Source organism: Carcharhinus amblyrhynchos, chromosome 12 (genome assembly GCF_965287045.1).
Source record: "Carcharhinus amblyrhynchos chromosome 12, sCarAmb.v2.hapA, whole genome shotgun sequence".
Classification (NCBI taxonomy): Eukaryota; Metazoa; Chordata; class Chondrichthyes; order Carcharhiniformes; family Carcharhinidae; genus Carcharhinus; species Carcharhinus amblyrhynchos.
In genome coordinates, this window is record NC_137335.1 from 12,879,703 (window position 1) to 12,901,173 (window position 21,471).

General features: G+C 40.2%; 1 protein-coding gene across 2 annotated transcripts in view; it reads left to right on the top strand.

Moving 5' to 3' along the window:
* ralgapa2 (Ral GTPase activating protein catalytic subunit alpha 2) overlaps nt 1-21,471 on the top strand; it is a 474,330-nt gene that overhangs the window by 244,989 nt on the left and 207,870 nt on the right. For both annotated transcript variants that reach the window (XM_080200068.1, XM_080200069.1), the window contains 2 exons: nt 7,302-7,485; nt 9,202-10,000. In XM_080200068.1, coding sequence (XP_080056194.1) covers nt 7,302-7,485; nt 9,202-10,000 — 983 coding nt within the window. The remainder of the gene's footprint in view (nt 1-7,301; nt 7,486-9,201; nt 10,001-21,471) is intronic.

The following is a 21,471-nucleotide window of genomic DNA, read 5'->3' on the forward strand; positions in this document are numbered from 1 at the left end:
GGCCGCATTCCTTGAATGAATTAATGAAAAAGTTATTTATTTTCCTCAAATTCATCTTTTGAGTACACTTTCAAAGGATAAGGTTGTGTTCACATTTGAAATAATGTAAATAATGTAAAATTTACTGTTCCATTTACAAAGCTTAAAAAGGTGTGGTGGTATACTGGTGTGTATTTCTAGCTTAGGGAACCCAGAACCTTCGGTTGGTGATGGTATTTGATGAGTATGAACTGGCAAGATGGCACAAGTCACAGACTTTAATGGAATGAGCATACATTGTTAAGTGTATAGCTCAGCTGACTGAAGACCCATTTCAATTGTTTTGACCCTTAGTACGCATGCCTTGCATGCGTCAACAGATTAGGAGAGTACGCAATTTTGGTGAAGCTTTGATTCCAACTATGGAAACATCTAATATCATGAAAATAAAGTTATGAATGGCAGTGCACTGCTCGAAAGGGTGGTGGCTGCAAATTCAGTAGTTTTTTTTTGAATGGAAATAGGATAAATATCTGGAAAGGAAAATTTGCAGAGCTCTGGGGGAAAAGTAAGCAAGCGGAATGAACTAAGGGCCCTCTCAAAGAGCCAGCATGGGCATGGTGAACTGCCTTTGCCGGTAATGTTTTATAATTCAATGACATTAAAAGCTACATCAGATGCACTGTGCAGTTCTTTTGGTGAACTTGTATGTTCAACTTCTCAGTTTCATCACTTACATTAATATATTTATCTCTGGTCATGTATTCAAATTTCCATATTTTGTTAAATTAATCAGCTGACACTTCGCTAGTTTCAAATTATTTTTGAACCATAATCTTGGTCCTTGGAAAAATTATTTTCAGCTCTATGAGTAAGAGTTCATATTAGTCTGAAGTGTGATAAATTGTCAGATGGTGTCATTATATTTCTAAATCAGATTACCCTTATCTAATTTCTTACATACTTTGTATCATTGCATTAAAAACTAATCGTACTTTCCAATTTTATTCCTAGCTTGCAACATTCAGAACATAGTATAGCTACTTATTTTGTGTGGAAAGCTGTCAGCAGTCACCATAGTTACTCCTCTGAAACTGACGGCAACTTCATGGAAATCCAGAACCGTCTATGATTTTTTGCTTCTCCACAGTCTATTCTCTGAATAGAACTTTTTTAAAATTAATTTTCAAACGTTACATAAATCTAAAATGTCAGCCATGTGTTAAGCCCAGTGAAGGCATATCACATTCATAACTTGAAATATGGAGTCTGTTTTAGTGCGGAAGTTTCTGGAACTGACTTTGATTTAAAATAGACACCAATGAGCTGTTAAGATGGCTGCCTAGGGCAAAAAAACAAAGAAAATTATAGTGCAGAAACAGGCCCTTTGGCCCTCCAAACCTGCACCAACCATGCTGCTTGACGTAACTAACTACCCTTCCGTGGACCAGATCCCTCCATTCCCATTCTATTCATGTATTTGTCAAGATGCCCCTTAAAAGTCGCTACTGTATTTGCTTCCACTACATCCCCCGGCAATGAGTTCCAAGCACCTACCACCCTCTGTTTAAAAAAAAAAATCTGCCTCGTACATCTCCTTTAAACCTTGCCCCTCGCACCTTAAATCTGTGCCCCCTAGTAATTGGCTCTTCCACCCTGGGAAAAAGCTTCTGACTATCCACTCTGTCCATGCCCATCATAATTTTGGAGACTTCTATCAAGTTGCCCCTCAACCTCCGTCTTTCTAGTGAGAACAAACCAAGTTTTTCCAACCTCTCATTTCTAATGCCCTCCATCCCAGGCAACATCCTGGTAAATCTTTTCTGTACCCTCTCTAAAGCTTCCACATCCTTCTGGTGGTGTGGCGACCAGAATTGAAAACCATATTCCAAGTGCGATTTAACTAAGATTCTGCAACATGACTTGCCAATTTTTAAACTCAAAGCCCCAGCCGATGAAGGCAAGCATGCCATCTGCCTTCTTGACTACCTTCTCCACCTGCAATGCCATTTTCAGTGACTTGTGTATCTGGACATCCAGGTCCCTTTGCCTGTCAACACTTAAGGTTTCTGCCATTTACTGTATATTTCCTATCTGTATTAGACATTCCAAAATGCATTACCTCACATTTGGCTGGATTCAACTCCATCTGCCCAAGTCTCCAACCGATCTATATCCTGCTGTATCCTCTGATGGCACTCATCGCTATCCTCAAATCCACTAAATCAAACCAGTTACGTTTTCCTCCAAATCCTTCATATATTACAAACAGCAAAGGTCCCAGCACTGATGCCTGAGGAACGCCACTCGTCACAGCCTTCCATTCAGAAACGCACCCTTCTACTGTTATCCTCTGTCTTCTTTGACTAAGCCAGTTTTATATCCACCTTGCTTGCTCGCCTCTGATCCCATGTGACTTCACTTTCTGTACCAGTCTACCATGAGGGACTTTGTCAAAGGCCTTACTGAAGTCCATATGTCCATTTGAGGTCAAGTGATTATTGCAACATAACAGACTATCTCAAGCTTCTCCAAAGCTTTTGATTAAATCACCATTCCTAGAGGCCTCCCCTCTTCACTGGATGTGCCCAAATGGCACATCTCTGTTGAAATCATACTGTCTCAGAAACACAGTGGCACCATTACAGACTAAGAAGTGTCAGCATTCCTATCCTGACATACCTAGAACAGCATTTCTGGCTTGCATGAAACAAGTATAGTCATGGTCTCAAACCCCCAGGGTGGATGGCTGGAAACAATAGCCCAGGATTTGGCTGATCAAGGTAAGGCCAACACCATAGAACCATAGTTAGAGGAAGAGGGCATTTAGCCCATCATGTCTGCGACAGCCAGAAGATGTGTTTCTCATTTTAATCCCATTTTCCAACCCGGCCAGTATCCTTGCAAGCCAGAGCATTTTAGAAGCACATCCAAGTATCCTTCAAATGAGTTGACCATTTTAGCCTCAACCAACAACTTAGGCAGTGAATTCCAGATGCCTACCACCCTTTAGATGAAAACTGTTTTTTCACATCCCCTCTTAGCCTTCTACCAATCACCTTTAAACCTATGCCCCTGGTAATTCTCCCTCAGCTAAGGAGAATCGCACGGGAGGGGGATGGTTTTCTGTTTAATTCCTATATACTCTGTCTAAGCCCCTCCTTTGCAAGGCAGCTGTTGGCAACCACATGGTGAGGCGGCCATGCTTCTTGAACTGCCCCTTTTCATTCACTGAAAATGACAGTAGTTGCAGCAAAAGACTTGTAGCATTCTTTGCTTCTTAAGAACCTGGAGGCCATATATCTTAAAAGAGCCTCCTGGTCTGATCCTAAACATCTAATGCTGTCTTAAAGAAGTTTTAACTCCTCATACAAACACCTCAAGTGCTTAACTTCGTGACTCACTGAGCATTCATCTCTTCAAGGGAATCCTGCAACACTCCGGATATCTCATTTCAGCTTTTCAAAAGGTGTTTGATAAGGTGCCTCACAAAAGGTTGCTACAGAAGGTTAGGGTGCACAGAGTTGAGTTCAGTGAATGAAAAGGGGCAGTTCAAAAAGCATGGCTGCCTCCTCGTGGTTGCCAACAGCTGCCTTGCAAATGAGGGGCTTAGACAGAGTAGACAGGAATTAAATAGAAAACCAACCCCCTCCCGTCCGATTAGCGTGGACAGAGGATTGGCTGCCTAATAGGAAGCAAAGAGTTGGTATCAATGGGTGCTATTCTGGTTGGCAGTTGGTGACTAGTGGAGTGCCGCAGGGATCGGTGCTGGGGCCTCAACTATTTACCATTTATATAGATGATCTGGAGGAGGGGGCTGAGTGTAGGTTGATGAAATTTGCTGATGACACGAAGATGAGTGGAAAAGCAAATTGCGTGGAGGGTGTGGAAAGTCTGCAGAGAGATCTGGATAGGCTGAGCGAGTGGGCGAGGACCTGGCAAATGGAGTATAATGTTAGCAAGTGTGAGGTTATCCACTTTGGCAGAAATAATAGTAGGAGGGATTATTATTTAAAAGGCGAAAAGCTGCAGCACACTACGGTGCAGAGGGACCTGGGGGTCCTTGTACACGAGTCGCAAAAACCCAGTCTGCAGGTGCAGCAGGTGATCAAGAAAGTGAATGGAATGTTGGCCTTCATAGCGAGGGGGATAGAATATAGAAGTAGGGAGGTCTTGCTGCAACTGTACAAGTGAGACTGCAGCTGGAGTACTGTGTGCAGTTTTGGTTGCCGCACTTGCGGAAGAATGTATTGGCCTTGGAGGGAGTGCAGAGGAGGTTCACTAGGCTGATAGCGGAGATGAGGGGGTTAGCCTATGAAGAGAGATTAAATAGACTGGGTCTGTACTCGTTGGAGGTTAGAAGGATGAGGGGGGATCTTATAGAGGTGTATAAGATAATGAAGGGGATGGATAGGGTAGAGGTAGAGAGATTCTTCCCGCTTAGAAAGGATAGCAGGACTAGAGGACTCCAGATAAGGAGTCCTCTAGTCGGTGGGGGGGAGGGGGGGGCAGTTTACATCAGAGTTGAGGAGGAACTTCTTCACTCAAAGGGTGGTGAATCTCTGGAATTCTCTGCCCGTTGAAGTGGTGGAGGCTATCTCGCTGAATATATTTAAGTCACGGGTAGATAGGTTTCTGATAGACAGTGGAATTAAGGGTTATGGGGAGAAAGCGGGAAAGTGGAACTGATCCACTACAGATCAGCCATGATCTTATTGAATGGCGGGGCAGGCTCGAGGGGCTAGATGGCCTACTCCTGCTCCTATTTCTTATGTTCTTATGTTGTGTTCTTTTGAACGCATCTGATCTATACAATTCGTGAGGGCAATAAGAATACTTTCTTTCTTGGGCTGGCAGCAACTGTTCTGCTATGAACCCAACACACAAACTATGGTTTACAATTTATAAAAGCTTTTCTTGACGAATTTTTTTCATGTGTGTTGGGAAGCATACTCCGTGTTTTGTCATGTCATAATGGCTTGATGCTGAAGTGTCAGTATGTTAATATCTTTTGAAAGCATTCCTAATCCCCTCGTAAAGAACCCTCTGAGAAAGCAATCTCAACACCAAATATTCAGTTTGAAATTGTGACTTTTGTAAGTGTGAGATGGAACAATACTATGTCTGAAGAAGCTGTTCTATTTCTGGAGAGTTTATGCATCCATTAATAATAGATTGTCACACTGTTGAAAGTGCTGTCTTTTCATTGAAACTTTAAACTGAAACCCCATCTAACCTTTCAGGTAGATGTAAAAGTCTCCATGTTACTAATTTGAAGAAGAGAAGGGGAGTTATCCCTCGTGTCCTGACCAATATTTATCCCCAATCAACACCACAAAAACAAATTCTCTGGTCATTACCACATTGCTATTTGAGGGATGTTGCTGTGCATAAATTGGTTGCTTTTTCCTGAATTGTACAGTGTCTATACTGTACCTCACTGGCTGTGAAGTGCTTGCAGATGTCTTGTTTGTGAAAAGGCACTACATAAATGCAAATCTTTTGTTTCCTCTTGTATGGATTTTTTTTTCTCCCAGCTAGTTTTTGTGGCATCTCATGGTTGTGGCAGTATACACTTGCAGGTGACATCAAAACAAGCATTTGATACACCTAGGTCAAATGATGTGCGGGTTAGGTTGATTGGCTAAACTGACCAATTTAGCAGGAGATCAGCAGGGTAAACGTGTGGGGTTACGGGAATAGGGCCTGGGTTGGATTGTGGCCAGTGCAGATTCAAGGGGCTGAATGGCCCCTCTCAGGTCTGTATGGATCCTATGGTTCAATAAGAAAATGAACCGCTTTAGCAATGTTTTAATGAAGTTATCCCTGATTTTACCCCGTGTGTTTAATATTATTGCTTTTATTTTGGCCTAGCGATCCTCTTCGCTGGATGACACAAGCATTTCATGTCTGTGTTTGAGTGTGAACCTCAATTGTCTACTTACTGAAAGCTAACAGCTGTACTTTGGAAATTAATTTTGAAGATTAACTTACTGGAAAGGGAAGGAACCAAAATTGATGTTTAACAAAAAAAGACAGTTCTTAACAACCATGTGCTCATTGAAGTTTGTTGAAATTCTCATTCCTATAACTGCTTTTACATGCACATATTCTTTGTCTCCATCCTCTTTCCTTCTTAACTTTAGCATGTGTTTCACACATTTTCATTGTACTTCTGTTATTTTGGTTCTTCTTCTTGTTCTTCCTCACTGCCTCTTTGTGCAAGTTTATCTTCACTATGTAGATGATTTTGTTAATCACATTGTAGCAAAGAACATTACCGAATGGCAGTGCAAATTGGAAATTTAGGCATGCAGTTTCCATGATTTCCTGAGTATTTTGATTGGAAAGTGGTGCATAGTCGATAGCTGAATTTTTGATTTGTAGTGAGAGTTGAGCAAGGCTCCCTGCTGGTACGTAGACTTGTACAATGACCCCATATTATCTTCTGTATGCCTTCCAAGGTTGATGAAACAATATCACACTTACAAATGCTTGTCTATTCTGTATGTTTCTTTTCTCATTCATTCTCAGAGATCTAGAACTAGAATTTTAGTGAATTTAGTTTCAATTAGCAGCCATTTTGTATCCACTTGCTTTTGTATCCTGCATCTAAAAGGGAGGATTTTTGTTCCATTAGCTTGGTTAGACCTGAATCCCAGCGGGTAAAAGGACAGCATCATTATGGCCCTAATGAGTACAGATTTTATGCTTTTAAACAAACTAGTTGCTGGGATGTAACATTTTAAATTTTATTTGGTTCAGATATGCTTCATATTTTTGTATTTAGTTAAGATGTTCCAATACTTACATTCCAATGGAAAATCGAGGATAATGTTAAAATGTATGTTGTGAACTTAATTTTATCCACCATCTTGAAACCATGTGATCTGCCTTTTCCTGTTAATGATTAGTAAATTAACCCACTCTGAAGGCAAAATGGCAGTGCATTGGTTATATATAGTATTCCACCAGCTGCAGCATTAAGAACTCTTCTTGTTTTTATATAATTAAGGCTGAACTTTACATTATTCACATGCTTGTAAAAGCAACAAAGCCTCATAATTACTAGATGCAGTCTTAGCTTTGATTAGTCACTATACTTGAGCTTTTGGTTTTAATTAGCTCCTGAAGGAGCAGAACAACATGAGATTGACAGAGAAGAGAAATTGCGCTTTTTTTTCCCCCCACAGTGTGCTGTTTGCTAAATGATTAATATTGAACAGCAGTGTCATGAAGCTCAAAGTTTCCTTGATGAATCAAATCATGTGGTAGCTATGTGTGGGATTTGCTGTACCCATCTGTTGTCTTATGTTTTACAGGTATTGCATTCCTGTGTTTATGGCTCTCATCTCTTCACCCAACAAAGTCAATACCTGCTGACTCTTGCTGATGTCTCCTCTACAGAATATGATCCATTTTTGACATTGGGAAATGTCAAGAATTCTGAACCTGCACATTCATATGTCCCTAAGGATTTTGGCAGCCTCCTTACTGTCACAGAAAGTGAGTCCTTCACATTTAAAATATTTTCTCCTGAGCTGCGCTCGGTGGTGCAGCTTCTTACTAGCAGCTTGTAAAGATTAAAAGAGCCTTTTTATTCAAATTCACATGAACTTTTTTTCTGTAGGTGTTATGCATTACTGTGGTAACAATGGTTTGGCACCAGCGCAGCCACAGAGTTTGTTTTCTTTTTACTCAAGTGATCATGACTGTATGGCCTAGATTTTCCATTCACCATTACTTTTTAATGCCGGTATTAACCTAGTTAAAACACTGATCAGGAAATTTTGGTTTGAGTGTCTTTTTAATGTTTGCCAGGGTCTCTTAAAGATATGTTTAAATGCTGCAGCATTATATAGTCAGCAATAATAATTAACTGCTTATTGATATTTTGAAATATATTTATAAATGACTGAACTTTAACTCTTATTTCTTACAAATCAACTGAACTTTTGAAGACTATGTGAAATCTGACAGTGCAGTTTTAGAGTTCAGTGTAAATATATAAATTGACTTTGCAGTGTATTAATTTATTAAAATAGGCATTTTTTTTTGGTGGAAAAAGCTGCAAAGAAGGACATGCATGATGAGTGTCAAAACTGATACTTGACATGATTTTGGACAGTATAAGTGTACATTGATTCCATTTGTTGATCTGTGATTTTTCTGGGCAGACAAAATATTGCAAGTCCCATTGTTACCCATATACTTGTTCTCTGATGCGACCATGTAATAACATTACGTAGCTAAGTTCATTTGTTTAAGTAGACTGTTGGTTGCTAGTAGCTACAGGGGCAGCAGTTTAGCACAGGAGTGTTATTCACAGCTAAGAATGAGCAAAGGCAATAGGTTGTGTAAATCATAACTGGCTAAACTTTAAAAGAAAAATTGTGTGTAGCATACTCGGTCTTGCTTAGCTGCAAATTGACTAACTCAATTTATGCTCCCAGACTGCAGTCTGTAAATCATATTTTTGGGCAATCCTTTGTTAGCTTTGGCTTATTCATCTCCTGTATTCCTATGTCTGTGAAAATATACTATGAAAATCAGATGATGAAATTAACTATTTCATCACAATTTTGCGAAATAATTTATTATTCTCACCACTACCATACAACTGCTACTTGTCATGGGCTCCTTCTACTGAACGGCATTCTGAGTAACTGGTTTTACAGTTCCATGTAGGCGGACAAACTGAATACCCAAGTGAAGAAACTGGTGTACTTTGTCTGAACGCCTGTCAGATCAGGGTGCCGACTTGGGGGTGGGGGGGAGCCATGTTCAGGGTCAGGGAAATTTTAGGACACGCAGCAAGGTGAAGGAAGCTTGCAAACGTAAGCGCTCCCTTTCTCTTTCAGAATTCCTTTGAATCTCTGAGAATGGACCCAATCTGGTTGCTGCAGTATGACAGCAACTGGATGATGTCGAGGTTGGTGGTCTGATATGAATCTGCTGGCTCCTGAGGTTTGAAGCTATGCCTGCACTCTTGTCCAGGAGTCAGGTATCCACACAATGGCTGTGTCAGAACCATTCAGGACAACGTGACCTACCAGATGCAGGTGTAGTCAGACTAGGATGTAGGCAATACATTGGAGGTTTGCCATATCTGTCCAATGCCCAGGGAAGGGAGTAGAGAAGCATATCAATTCTAATGACTTTTCAAATGCCATTGTATGGTATGTGTAGTTTAAATTTATTCTCTATGAATATTTGTTACAGGTAAGAAGAAAAGAAGTTTGGATTGGATCCCTCTTACAGCGCGCATGGTAATGGCACACCTAATTAATCACTTAGGTCACTATCCACTCAGTGGAGGTCCTGCCATACTTCACAGCCTCATCAGCGAAAACCATGACAACCCCTACGTTGAAGCATCAGACCTATCAGCAGAGGTCTTCAAAAGCCCAAATTTGCAACTTTTTGTACTTAATGACAGCACCCTAATTTCCTATCTTCAGATCCCTACAGAAGCAGTTATTCGAGAGAGGATCTCCAGCAATGAACCAAACATTCCTGCCTCAGATGTGAGGATAATTGTGCGCGACATCTCTGGGAAGTATTCTTGGGACGGTCGGATTCAATATGGCCCGCCCAACGATCAGATGATCTCTTCTAAAAACTGTAAAGCACCTTTGTATTCAAATGTCAGTTTATTCGTCGATGGTCAATCTGACACACGTGATTCAGACTGCCGAACTCTTCAAAAGGAACATGACGATCTCGACCAGTTGCTTGAAGATTTAAGCAACAGCAGTCCAGAATGCCTACCACATCCGCAGTTGGGACTCAGTGAGCCGGCACCACTACCAGTGGGAATGAATCATGATCAAGAACAAAATATCATAGATGCTATAATCAGACAGAACAATCAGGAGGAGGAGTACCTGCGTAGATGGAGCAGAGATCGCTGTATGAGTGTGGCCAGTCAAAAAGAATCTATTCATCATGAACCTCGAGCACCATTTTACTACTGCAGGCTATTTCTTAATGACATGGGAATGAATTCTTGGGAACGAAGGTAAGCTATAAATCTGCTTGAAAAACAGCAAATCTCGAATATTAAGAGCAAATGTAAATCTTTGCAGGAATTCGGTGAAATGTCTCAAGTACAGAACTTGACTATTGCTGAGAAGACATTTTGTTGAAACCTTTCATCTTGCATTTATCAGAAGGACATTTGCAAGAACAGAGGAAGAAACATTTTTATGATGTATGAGAAGCTGGTGCTGATTGGTAGGTTTTGGTAGAGGTGTTGCCATGGAGAATACACTAGTTGATGGTGATTGACAGTTAACTGCCAAACATTGTTTGAAATTTAAATGGGCAGCCCAACTCTGGATAAATATTGCTCTGTGGAATGCATTATCAAATGGCTATCACTTATTTTGTTAAGCTGAAACAGGCGTAATGTGTATACCTGTTCTTTCTATCTGTAAAGAACAGGATGCTGTGTATTAATATATGTAGCTTCTGGTACAGAAAAATGCACCATACTGCAAGCCTGATAGACAATCTTAAATTGTTCTTCAGCAAATTTTAGCACACTGAGGACTATTTAGCAAATGTTATCCAATTGCAGAATCACATCTAATGTTGGACACCGTGTTTTGCATTTTTCTGGTTGAGTACTGCCTGTACTTTGCCAGTTGCGAAGGGTCATGCTGTTTGATATGATCTGCCAGTCTTTGGGATGTATGGGCTACATACCCAGCATCAGACTGGCACTGAAATTCATGTACCTCATTACTCATTTGTTTGATAGGTGGAACTCATCATGAGTGCAAGATGAGAACTTCAACAAAATGCCTCTTTCAGTATTACTCAATGAAATGTACTGGATGATGATCCCAAATAGAGTCTATTTCAGCATATTGTGTAAAGATTGATCAAACTGTGTCAATTAACCAGCCAAGTGCATTAAGATGAAAAAAAGACCATTTTAAAAAGTGTCAGTTGTGAATATGTACTTCTGTTGGGTCAATGGAACTCTAATATAGCTTGGAAACAAGTATTTTTATCCTGGGGAAGGTGTGAAACAGCTCAATGGACTTTGTTTTATCAGTGAAGATGCTTTTGGGTCATCAGTTTGTCAATTGCAAATTCATGATAATGGTGGATGAGTGATTTTTGCGAAAGAAAATGTTTGTGGGATTCAAAATGTATCTTGTTTGTTATATTTGTTAACGGGATATGGTTGTTGCTGCCAAGGCCTGGAAATGCTGTCATTCCCTAATTGCCCTTGAACTGAGTGCCTTGCTAAGCCATTTCAGAGGGCAGTTAAGAGTCAACCACGTTGCTGTAGATCTGGAGTCACATCTGGACAGCAGATTTCCTTACCTAAAGGATACGAGTGAACTAGATGAGGTTTTATGACTATTAATGTTGGTTTTGTGGTCACTATTGCTGAGGCTAGTTTTCAATTCCAGATTGATTAATTGAATTTAAATTCTATCGTGATGGTATTTGAACCCATGTTCTCCATTAGCCTGGACCTCTGGATTACAAGTCCAGTTATACTACCATTGTCTTCCCCCAATTGTGGATGGATAACATCTCTTACTACTTTTGCTCCCTATTAAACGTGAGAGCTGAATTATTAATTGAGTCACCATGGTTCGAAATATTTTGATGTGACTATGAAGGCAAAATAAATTCATAAGAGTAGCAACAAAGTTTAAAGAGGCTTACTTGAGTGAGGTCAATTTGGGAGTTGCTGAGCTGGTAGGAAAATGATGACACCCTGTAAAATACTGATGTGATAATACTTTGAAGCTCGGTGCAAATTCTAAGTTTCTTTCTTTTTAAAGGGTTTTATTTTCTGTTTTGAAAGTAGGAATAACTTTCTAAACTTTTAAGATCAATTATATAATGAGGGCTACACACTCCAAGCTGATCCTTTATCCACATTTGTTGAAATCTATCCATTCAGTTTTGAGATGCATTGTTTGCAGGCAAACAAAAGGGCTAAAACGTAACCTCCCTCCACCTTCAGTGGCAAAGGTAACAAAATGATTAAATGGACATAGCCACTGCTTTTCTTTATTACAAGGTTCTTTCTTGAGGCATTTCCCTATCTGGTTGATGTTCTGTCACTATAAAACTGGAAAAAAATTATTAGGATCTCACCTAATTTTTATTGAGGAAGCTTCAGTTCAATACACATCCAATAACCTGCTCTAAAAACTCTGCTTATATTTTGAAAGCTGTGACAAATTGAGACAATCCACAGCATTCTAAACGAAACAACCCACAATATTCTTTAAAAAAAATCCATTTGCCTTATCATCCTGTTGACTAGTCCTTTTAAAAAAAAAATCCAGGATCTGCATCCTTGCTAAAAACTAAACAATTCTTCCTTTGGCCATATCCCATCTGTGTGTCAAGTTTCATTGAAACTCATTCATTAGTTTTTTTGTATATTGTTTACTGATAAACAGAACAACAAACATGGGCAAAAAAGTTACTTTGGCCCACCTTCGGTAACAAAGGTAATTACAGCAATGGGCCATTCAGAGGTGAAATTTGGAAGCATGTTTTCACATTAAGGTTTGTGAAATTCTGGAATTCTCTCCTCCAGAGTACTGTGGGTACCCTGTGGATGCTGGGGCAATTATTATTTTCAAAATTGAGATTGATGAATTTTTAGTAGGTAATGACGTTGAGGTATGTGAATCATTCATCTATAAATGGAGTTGAGGTACGGATTAGTCTGCATCTAATTGGATAATGTAAAGGGCTCGAGAGAGCTGAATAACCTTTTCTTGTTGCTTTTCATCTATACTTGTGTAGAAAATCTGCATTATAAACATGAAAATGGGAATTTATTGAGAAGTATATGCGGATGAATGATTTTTAATATATTTCCAGTTCGTCTCATGCAACTCTACGCGCAATACTTCTGAAATTATTTTTACTCTGTTACCTATTTCTCCGTGTAGCATTTTCTGTGTCGACTTCCATTTTTGACCATCTCTTATATTTACCCCTTAATTCTCCTTATTGCTCCTAATTCTATCACTTCCTTTTGTTTGGCTGTTTGGCATGGTATGATGGAGAAATGTGCCACCAGTGGCAGTAGGTTGCATTTTTGGTGGATTTATGGGACTTCTGTGGTCTCCATTGGCAGAAGTGATTGCCATTTGCAATCACTTCTGCCACTTCCCAATACCTGACTCCCATTGCATCTTATTCCCCATGATTTTCCAACTACTCTTTTGTCCTCATTCTTATTTCTTTGATCAGTTTTTCTTTGAACCTTCTGCTCAATACCCTTAATAAAATCTCCCCCTTACTTTTACTGCTAACATTGTAGCCATACCTGTGTTCACTGTGCCGTGGATGCATCTTGTCCTCCATCTGTTTTCCTCCTCTCGGCCTGAACTCTATTCCAATCTGTTTCCCTCAACAAAGTTTTGTTTGCTTTCAGAATTCAACTTCAAGCGATTAGCAACTCCCATTGCCCATCTGCAGTTTTATCCATTAATAGCTTGTCCCAGTCTGCTGTGGTCAGTTTGAGACTCAGTTGAAACCTGTGGTGCCCAATTCTAAAACCTTGGTTTGCGATCTGCCCCTCTCCCTATCCAATCTACTGTTGAATTTAATCATGTTATGGTCACTGTTATCTAGGTTCCTTACTGTTTGATTATTGTCTAATTCAGTCTCATTACAAACTATTAAATCCATTATGGCCAGTTCTCTTGTTGGTTCATGAACACTGACTTGTTGATTTATGAACGCTGACTGCAAAAAGAACAAGATGTTCCAGAAAACCACATCCAACAACCTGCTGTGAAAACTGTGCTTACATTTTGGCTGCTGTGACAAATACCCCCACGGCAGCTGAGATGATCCGTAACATGTATGAATACACTCAAGAAATGTATTACTTTGAACTGTTTTGACCCTTTAAGTCTGTGTGAAATTCAGGTTTTCCATTTTAACCACTCTACAGTTGCAGTTTGCTGATTTTTTTCGTGCGTCATAGTATTTTATCACCATCGTGATATCTGCAGACATCACTGTTACCAGGTGGTGTGCAGACCTTTCTAGCCAAGTCAATTTTTTTCATTAACTACTGCTACTTTCAGCTTGACATGAGCAATGAATACCCTAGTAACTCATTGATATGTTAAGTATTTCTAACACCTATGCATCTTTTTTCATACTGTATTAAAAATTATAGAAACTGTAGTGTGTTTAATGTACCAAGAAATTCATTTTGCTTAGCTGCCATGAGCATCAGTGTGATTTTGCAACAGTCATGTCAGGGAGATGTCTTAATGCTTGAATGCACTGTAATTTGAAAATGACACTGAGCAAAAGGAAGAACATTTGTTACATTCATCTGTAATGCAGTCATGCAAAAACAAAAAAAAACACTGACAAGCTATAATCAGAATGAGTTTTGGAAATTCATCAGTTTATTCAAAAGAAACATTGAGGCCATCTTCTAAAACCCTGCTTCTAATTATTATTCAACTTTTGATGACCAGTAAAGCTGTAAGGCAAGTAATTAGGACTCTCATTGTGACAGGCAGCTTGGCATGTTTTTAACAGTAGCAAATGTAGCGGGACTGGTAGTATTGAGGAAGCAGGAGTGCTGCCGAAGGTCTTGGTTAGGTTAGGATAGTGGGCAAAGAAGTGGCAGATGGAATACAATGGGGAAAAGTGAGAGGTTATGCACTTTGGAAGGAGGAATGGAGGCACAGACTATTTTCTGAATGGGGAAATGCTTGGGAAATCTGAAACACGAAGGGACTTTGGGAGTCTTGGTTCAAGATTTTTTTAAGGTTAACGTGCAGGTTCAGTCGGTAGTTAGGAAGGCAAATGCAATGTTAGCATTCATGTCAAGAAGGCTAGAATACAAGAGCAGGGATGCATTTGTGAGATTGTGTAAGGCTCTTGTCAGACCCCATTTGGAGTATTGTGAGCAGTTTTGGGCCCCATATCTAAGGAAGGGTGTGCTGGTCTTGGAAAGGGTCCAGAAGAGGTTCACAAGAATGATCCCTGGAATGAAGAGCTTGTCGTATGAGGAACGATTGAGGACTCTGGGTCTGTACTTGTTGGAGTTTAGGAGGATGAGGGTTTCCTTATTGAAACTTTCAGGATACTGTGAGGGCTGGATAGAGTGGATGTGGAGAGATGTTTCCATTAGTAGGAAAAACATAGAATCAGAGGGCACAACCTCCTATCCATTGACTCTGTCAACACTTCCGGCTACCTCGGCAAAGCAGCCAGCATAATCAAGAACCCCAAGCACTCCGGACGTTCTCTCTTCCACCTTCTTTCGTTGGGAGAAAGGTACAAAAGTCTGAGGTCACGTAGCAAAGGACTCGAAAACAACCTCTTCCCTGCTGCTGTCAAACTTTTGAATGGACTTACCTGCATTAACTTGATCTTTCTCTACACCGTAACTATGATCATAACACTACATTCTGCAATCTCTCGTTTCCTTATCTCTGAATGAATAGCAGCCAGAAACTGTGTACTCATAAGAACATAAGAAATAGGAGCAGGAGTAGGCCATCTAGCCCTTCGAGCCTGCCCCGCCATTCAATAAGATCCATGGCTGATCTGTCGTGGCTCAGTTCCACATTCCCGCCCTCTCCCCATAACCCTTAATCCCCTCTCTTATCAAAAACCCATCAACCCGCGTCTTAACAATATTTAGCGAGGTAGCCTCCACCACTTCAACGGGCAGAGAATTCCAGAGATTCACCACCCTTTGAGTGAAGAAGTTCCTCCTCAACTCTGTTCTAAACCGCCCCCCCTTTATCTTGAGGCTGTGCCCCCTAGTCCTACTGTCCTTTCTGAGCGGGAAGAGTCTCTCCACCTCTATCCTATCCATCCCATTCATCATCTTATACTTCTCAATGAGATCTCGCCTCATTCTTCTAAACTCTAACGAGTACAAGCCTGGTTTATTCAGCCTCTCCTCATAGCTCAACCCCCTCAACTCCGGTATCAGCCTAATACATGTGGCAATAATAAATTAAAACAAAATCCAAACAACCTCAGGCTAAAGGGACAATCCTTTAAAATTGAGTTGAGGAGGAATTTCTTCAGCCAGAGTGTGGTGAATCTGTGGAACTCTTTGCTGCAGAAGACTATGGAGGCCAGGTCATTGAGTGTCTTTAAGACAGAGATAGATAGGGTTGTTGATTAATAAGGGGATCAGGGGTTATGGGGAAAAGGTAGGAGAATGGAGATGAGAAAAATACCAGCTATGATTGAATGATGGAGCAGACTCGATGGCTGAGTGGCCTAATTCTGCTCTTATGGTCTAAATATCTTTTGTTCTTACACCTATAACTCTTTTCATCCTCCCTGTCATTTTGATCATTTCTGGCTGACTTATTCTCACCCTGAATCATAAAATTTTGCAACTCAGGAAGTCGTCGTCCTTGTTGTGCCTGTGATGATTTTGGGAATGAGCTCTCTGCTTAGTCCCCTTCACCTACCTTTGCCCATATCCTCTTACATTTTTCTTATTCAAGTGTTTACCCAGACATCATGATGTAACTGCAATCTAACCAATGATTAACATACAAGGTTAGCATTGTCGCTTTGTTTTTGTGTTTTATGTACTACTGTTTAGAACAATTGGAATCTTGTTTTCTATTCTTTCCCCCCACCCCCAAGTATTTCCTACCATTTGCAACGATATGTGTATCTGAATTCCCCAAGTCAAGTTTTATTATTTAAAATATATATCTCTTCAAATCTTCACACTTCTCTTAAATTGTATTTGATATTGATTCCTCATTTCTGTAGCTGCATTCTCCTAAATTGTTTGCAGTCCGCTTCACCATTAACCAAACTTTTTATTTTTGCATTGCCTGCACATCTTTGTTTTGCATATGTGGGTACTTTTACAATGCTGAACGAGTCCAATATTTTGTTCCGATCTTGGGCTAGACCTGTAACTTTTTCTTAAAGTCAGATAAATCTGCAATCCCAGTTAGTTACCAGAAGAATGAAACCACAGATTCCAAAGTTTAAAACCAAATAATTTTTACGAGAGTCAAGAGTCAAAATGGAGTTGAACAAAGCAAATATGAAGTACTTTCTCAGTTAATCGTTTTTAACTCTAAAATCCAAAGTCAACATTAGTTGAACATGAATTAAGAGGCAAACTATTGTTGATTATAAATTACTCATTTAATGGCAGATACAATTAAGACAGATCTTGCAAATTGGCTCAGTAGTCTACTTAACATAAAGGTCATCAAATTCAGTCACAAAGTACTTCATAATTCTATCTTCCTTGCAAAGAATTCCAGTGTAATTTTCAGAACATATTCTAATCACCAGTCAACAAACAGCTAACCTGGGTTTCATAGGTACCGTCTTTACAAAAATGGCACACAATTCCCTCAGCTCTGTCTGGATGGTGTGGATCCACCAACATTGTCTCTGAGTAACAAAAAACAGCTGCAGTAACTACATATTTTAGCTTCTGGATCAGCCCCTCTTATCGCCCTTACTGTACGTCTGGCAGGGGCATAGCCAGGTTCTAACATTAGGGCAAGCGAGCACGTTAAAAAGGCACCACGATTCTCATGATACACAGTATTGAATGAGTGGTGACTAAAACTATAAATTGTGCGCCAAATATTTTTACTAAACCATTCCTGTGATGTTGTACTCTTGTTCTTGATCTTTACTATGTACTTAAATGAGCTGGTTTATTTAAATTAAAGCTGCCAGTGTTAGACTCTGTAGTGGTTTAAATTCTTCAAGTGATAATCACCAAATGTATTTACTCACCCAATCTTGGCGGGTAATGTCCGTCGGCAAGGAATGCTTGGTCTTGGCTGCCCGTTCGTCATGGTGGCTGCATATTTATGTCCTTCGCGGCTTCTGCAATTATCCTCGTGATTGCATGCCCTCTCGGAAGGTTACATGCCTTCCTCGCTGCCTGAAGTCCCCGCATCCATATTGCATCCTGCGATTGCAGTACGCGGATCGACGACTTCAGATCTCGGGAAGAGATCTGAGGGGCCCGTGAGGAGCACCCCATTGAAAAGGTGCCACTTTTGAAGAATGCGCTCATGGGAAGCGGTCGCTCCTCCTCTAGCTACGCCACTGACGTCTGGACACTTCAGCTTCTGAACTCTGATCCTGTCTCCTTTTGTATAGTTTCAGCCAAAGGTTTTGGTTTCCAATTCTTGGTTCCCCTCTTAATTTCCTTAGCAACTGAGAAGGTCGGATCTCCCTTGCCCAGTTCCCCCTTGACTAGTTTGGGTCTGTCTCAAAAAATAAAAAAATTTGCCCACCTATTCCACAAATCCAAAATCCATGTTAACTATTTTTCTGTTTTCTCTTCATTTACTTACTTTCTGTCCGTGCTGCCATGATCTCTTTTATACCACAAACCTTCATATTTATCCCCACTTAGTGTACTATGCACAGAGTAGTAATAGGATAGCATAAACTATTCCTTGTCACCCATGTGGTACACACAGTTTGCCACTTCTGACCTTGTTATTAGTGTGAAGTCTCCAACATGCTGCTGATTTACAGCTAGAATTCCTGCACCTAATATTTGCCCAATGATGGAATGTTTCAGTATCTCCTGAGTCTTCAGTGTAGTTCAGCCATCCCAAAGGCCCATCAGAGTGACCCTTGATCGGACATTGATGAGTTATCACTGATGCACTGTTACAATTTTATATGTATTGCTAATTTGTAAGTTGCTCTTATGATCTGTTTTAAACACATTTTCCTCCATGTGTATATTAGAATGTTTAATTTTAACCACTAAGTCTTAATCTAGGGCAGCACGGTGGCACAGTGGTTAACACTGCTGTCTCTCAGCGCCAGGAACCTGGGCTCAGTTCCAGCCTCAGGTGGCTGACTGTGTGGAGTCTGCACATTCTCCCCGTGTCTGAGTGGGTTTCCTCCCACCATCCAAAGGTGTGCAGGTTAAGTGGATTGGCCATGCTAAATTGCCCCTTAGTGTCCCAAGGTGTGTAGATTGGCGGGATTAGTTGGATAAATGTGTGGGGGTTGCAAGGATAAGACAGAGAGATGGAGCTGGGTATCTTGTTCTGTTCGTGTCGTGCAGACTCAATGGGCCGAATGGGGTCCTTCTGCACTGTAGGAGTTCCAGGATAATCACAACATATTAGTCACTGGTTAATATGAGAGATCTTATCATCCAGGCCATTGCAAGCAGGTTAGTTTTTCTGAGGTTTGATGATGTCAAGGCACAGGAGGACATGAGCCATTACAAAATTATACACATTAAAATCATCATGAATGTTTTTTTTATTCAAAAAGAAATGAGTAGATAACTGTAGTGCTTTTTGACAGAATTTGTTTCAAAGAGGTGCCAGGATTCATATTGATTTTGTATCAAGAGAAGGAAGTGGAAGAACAGCAATTTTGTTCTAAATGTATCAGTTACGTAGAATCAAACTGCTTGACTGACCAAATGGAAGATGATAGGACATACAATAAACACATTCCTTAAGTCTTATGCCTGGAGCAGACCTTTAATCCTGATGTGCATTTTTACTACTAATGTAAAGAAAAGAACTGGAGAAATATCAAAACTTCTAAACTTAGACGTACCTATATAATTTTTCAAATTCTGTCTGTGAAAATTGTGATAACACCCCGGCAGCATCCTTGTACCTGCTGTCTGGCTTTGAACCACAGGGACCATTACAGCATGTCTGTTTACTGACAGCTTATTACCTGGAGCATTTGCTAAGCTGAAGTACACAGCACTTTCCTTGTTATTATCGGTGTGCTGCATGAGAGTTTCAATGGATAACATGCCAATGTTGCAGACGTTCCTTGGTTGTGACAATTCTACCATATATCATTTTCAAATTGTTCATGCTGAATGAACTGCTGTGTTCCTCGTTAAATTCTTGATGTAAATCCAAGTCATTTATGTCAGTGGGAAGTGGGTTACGTAACAGCAATGTCTATCATTTTTAAATTGCTGCCTTAACAGTGCATGTAAAACAAAATCTTTGTATGTATTATAACATTGAGCTCAGTCTAAGTATATTTGCCTTTTCTCAGTTTTCAGCCTGCTGCTAATTCATTCGTCCCTGCCATAATTCTCTCCTGACTAATCTCAGTACAAATGACATGCCTACTCGTTCTATCCCTGTTGCTCTACCCATTTCTAGCGAGGCTTCTGATTGTGGCAAACAAATTACGTATTTAAGCCCGTATGCAGTGCATTCCTTAGAGCTGTCTGTAAACTTGTCCTAATGCTTGTACATCTTTTGATGTTTTTGCAGTAGAATCATAGAATCCGTGCAATGCAGAAGGAGGCCGTTTGGCCCATCACATCAGCACAGGCCATAATCCCACTCAGCCCCTGTCCCTGCTAGCCTCACGTATTTCCCCTGCTAGTCCCTCAGACACTAAGTGGCAATTTAGTATGACCAATCAACTGTCTTGCGCATCTTTGGACTGTGGGAGGAAACCGGAGAACCCAGAGAAAACCTACGCAAACACAGGGAGAATATGCAAATGCCACACAGTGACCTAAGCCAGGAATTGAATCTGGATCCCTGGTCCTGTGTGGCAGCAGTGCTAACCATTGTGACACCATGCTGGTGCAATTGCCATCTACAGTTGCAGATTAGGCAAAATTTTTAAGTGTGATGTTTTAAACGTTAAACTTGCAAGCGAGTGCCAAAAATGAACCTCATCACCTTGCTGATGTATGTCGGCACTGTTATTTGAAAATCGGCCTGCAGTTCTTTAGACTCGAGATACATCAGGGAAAGACGGGGGTATCTGCTTGTGGTCACCTAAGAACGATATCATGGTGTAGAATCTAGGCATTGTAGAGTGAAAGAAGAAAATGGGGATATCGGTAGAATATGAATAATTTTCAAATTACTGAAATTTCAGTCAAATTTATTTTACGATTCCAATTGTGTACACATTCCTAACTTAGAATGATAAAACTTGGAGTTAAATTACACTTAAATTAACATTTACAAAAAATATTTTGCAAACATTTTTGCTTACAAATAACCCAGTACAATATGTGATTCGTACAGTGACATATTGTACAGAAATGGTGTACCTTTTCTATCTATCCTTTCTTCCTTAAAAAAGGCAATTTTCAAGCACTTCTCATAGTTTTTCTTTCAAATTTCACACACACATGCACACACACAAAAATGAAGTCCTGTCCAAGGTGAGTTGAGGATAAATATCTGGCCCTGTATCTAAGGGTTAGTAAATGTAATAATAGCACAGCTACATGGATAAATACATGCTAAAGTCCTTTCAGGGACTCTGTTTGCACCTGTAATCCAATACTTGACCATCTGTTGTTTTGTGTACAATATGTTCAGGTTCATTTTTTCACTTGCTCCTGTTGGTTGATGAAAAGTGGCCAGCACTACATCAGAGTAAGTTGCCTACACAAAAGAGGTTGGGATTGCTAATGATTAACAATGGCCTACCTGCCAATTCTTTATCCAAACAACTCGTACCACCACACTA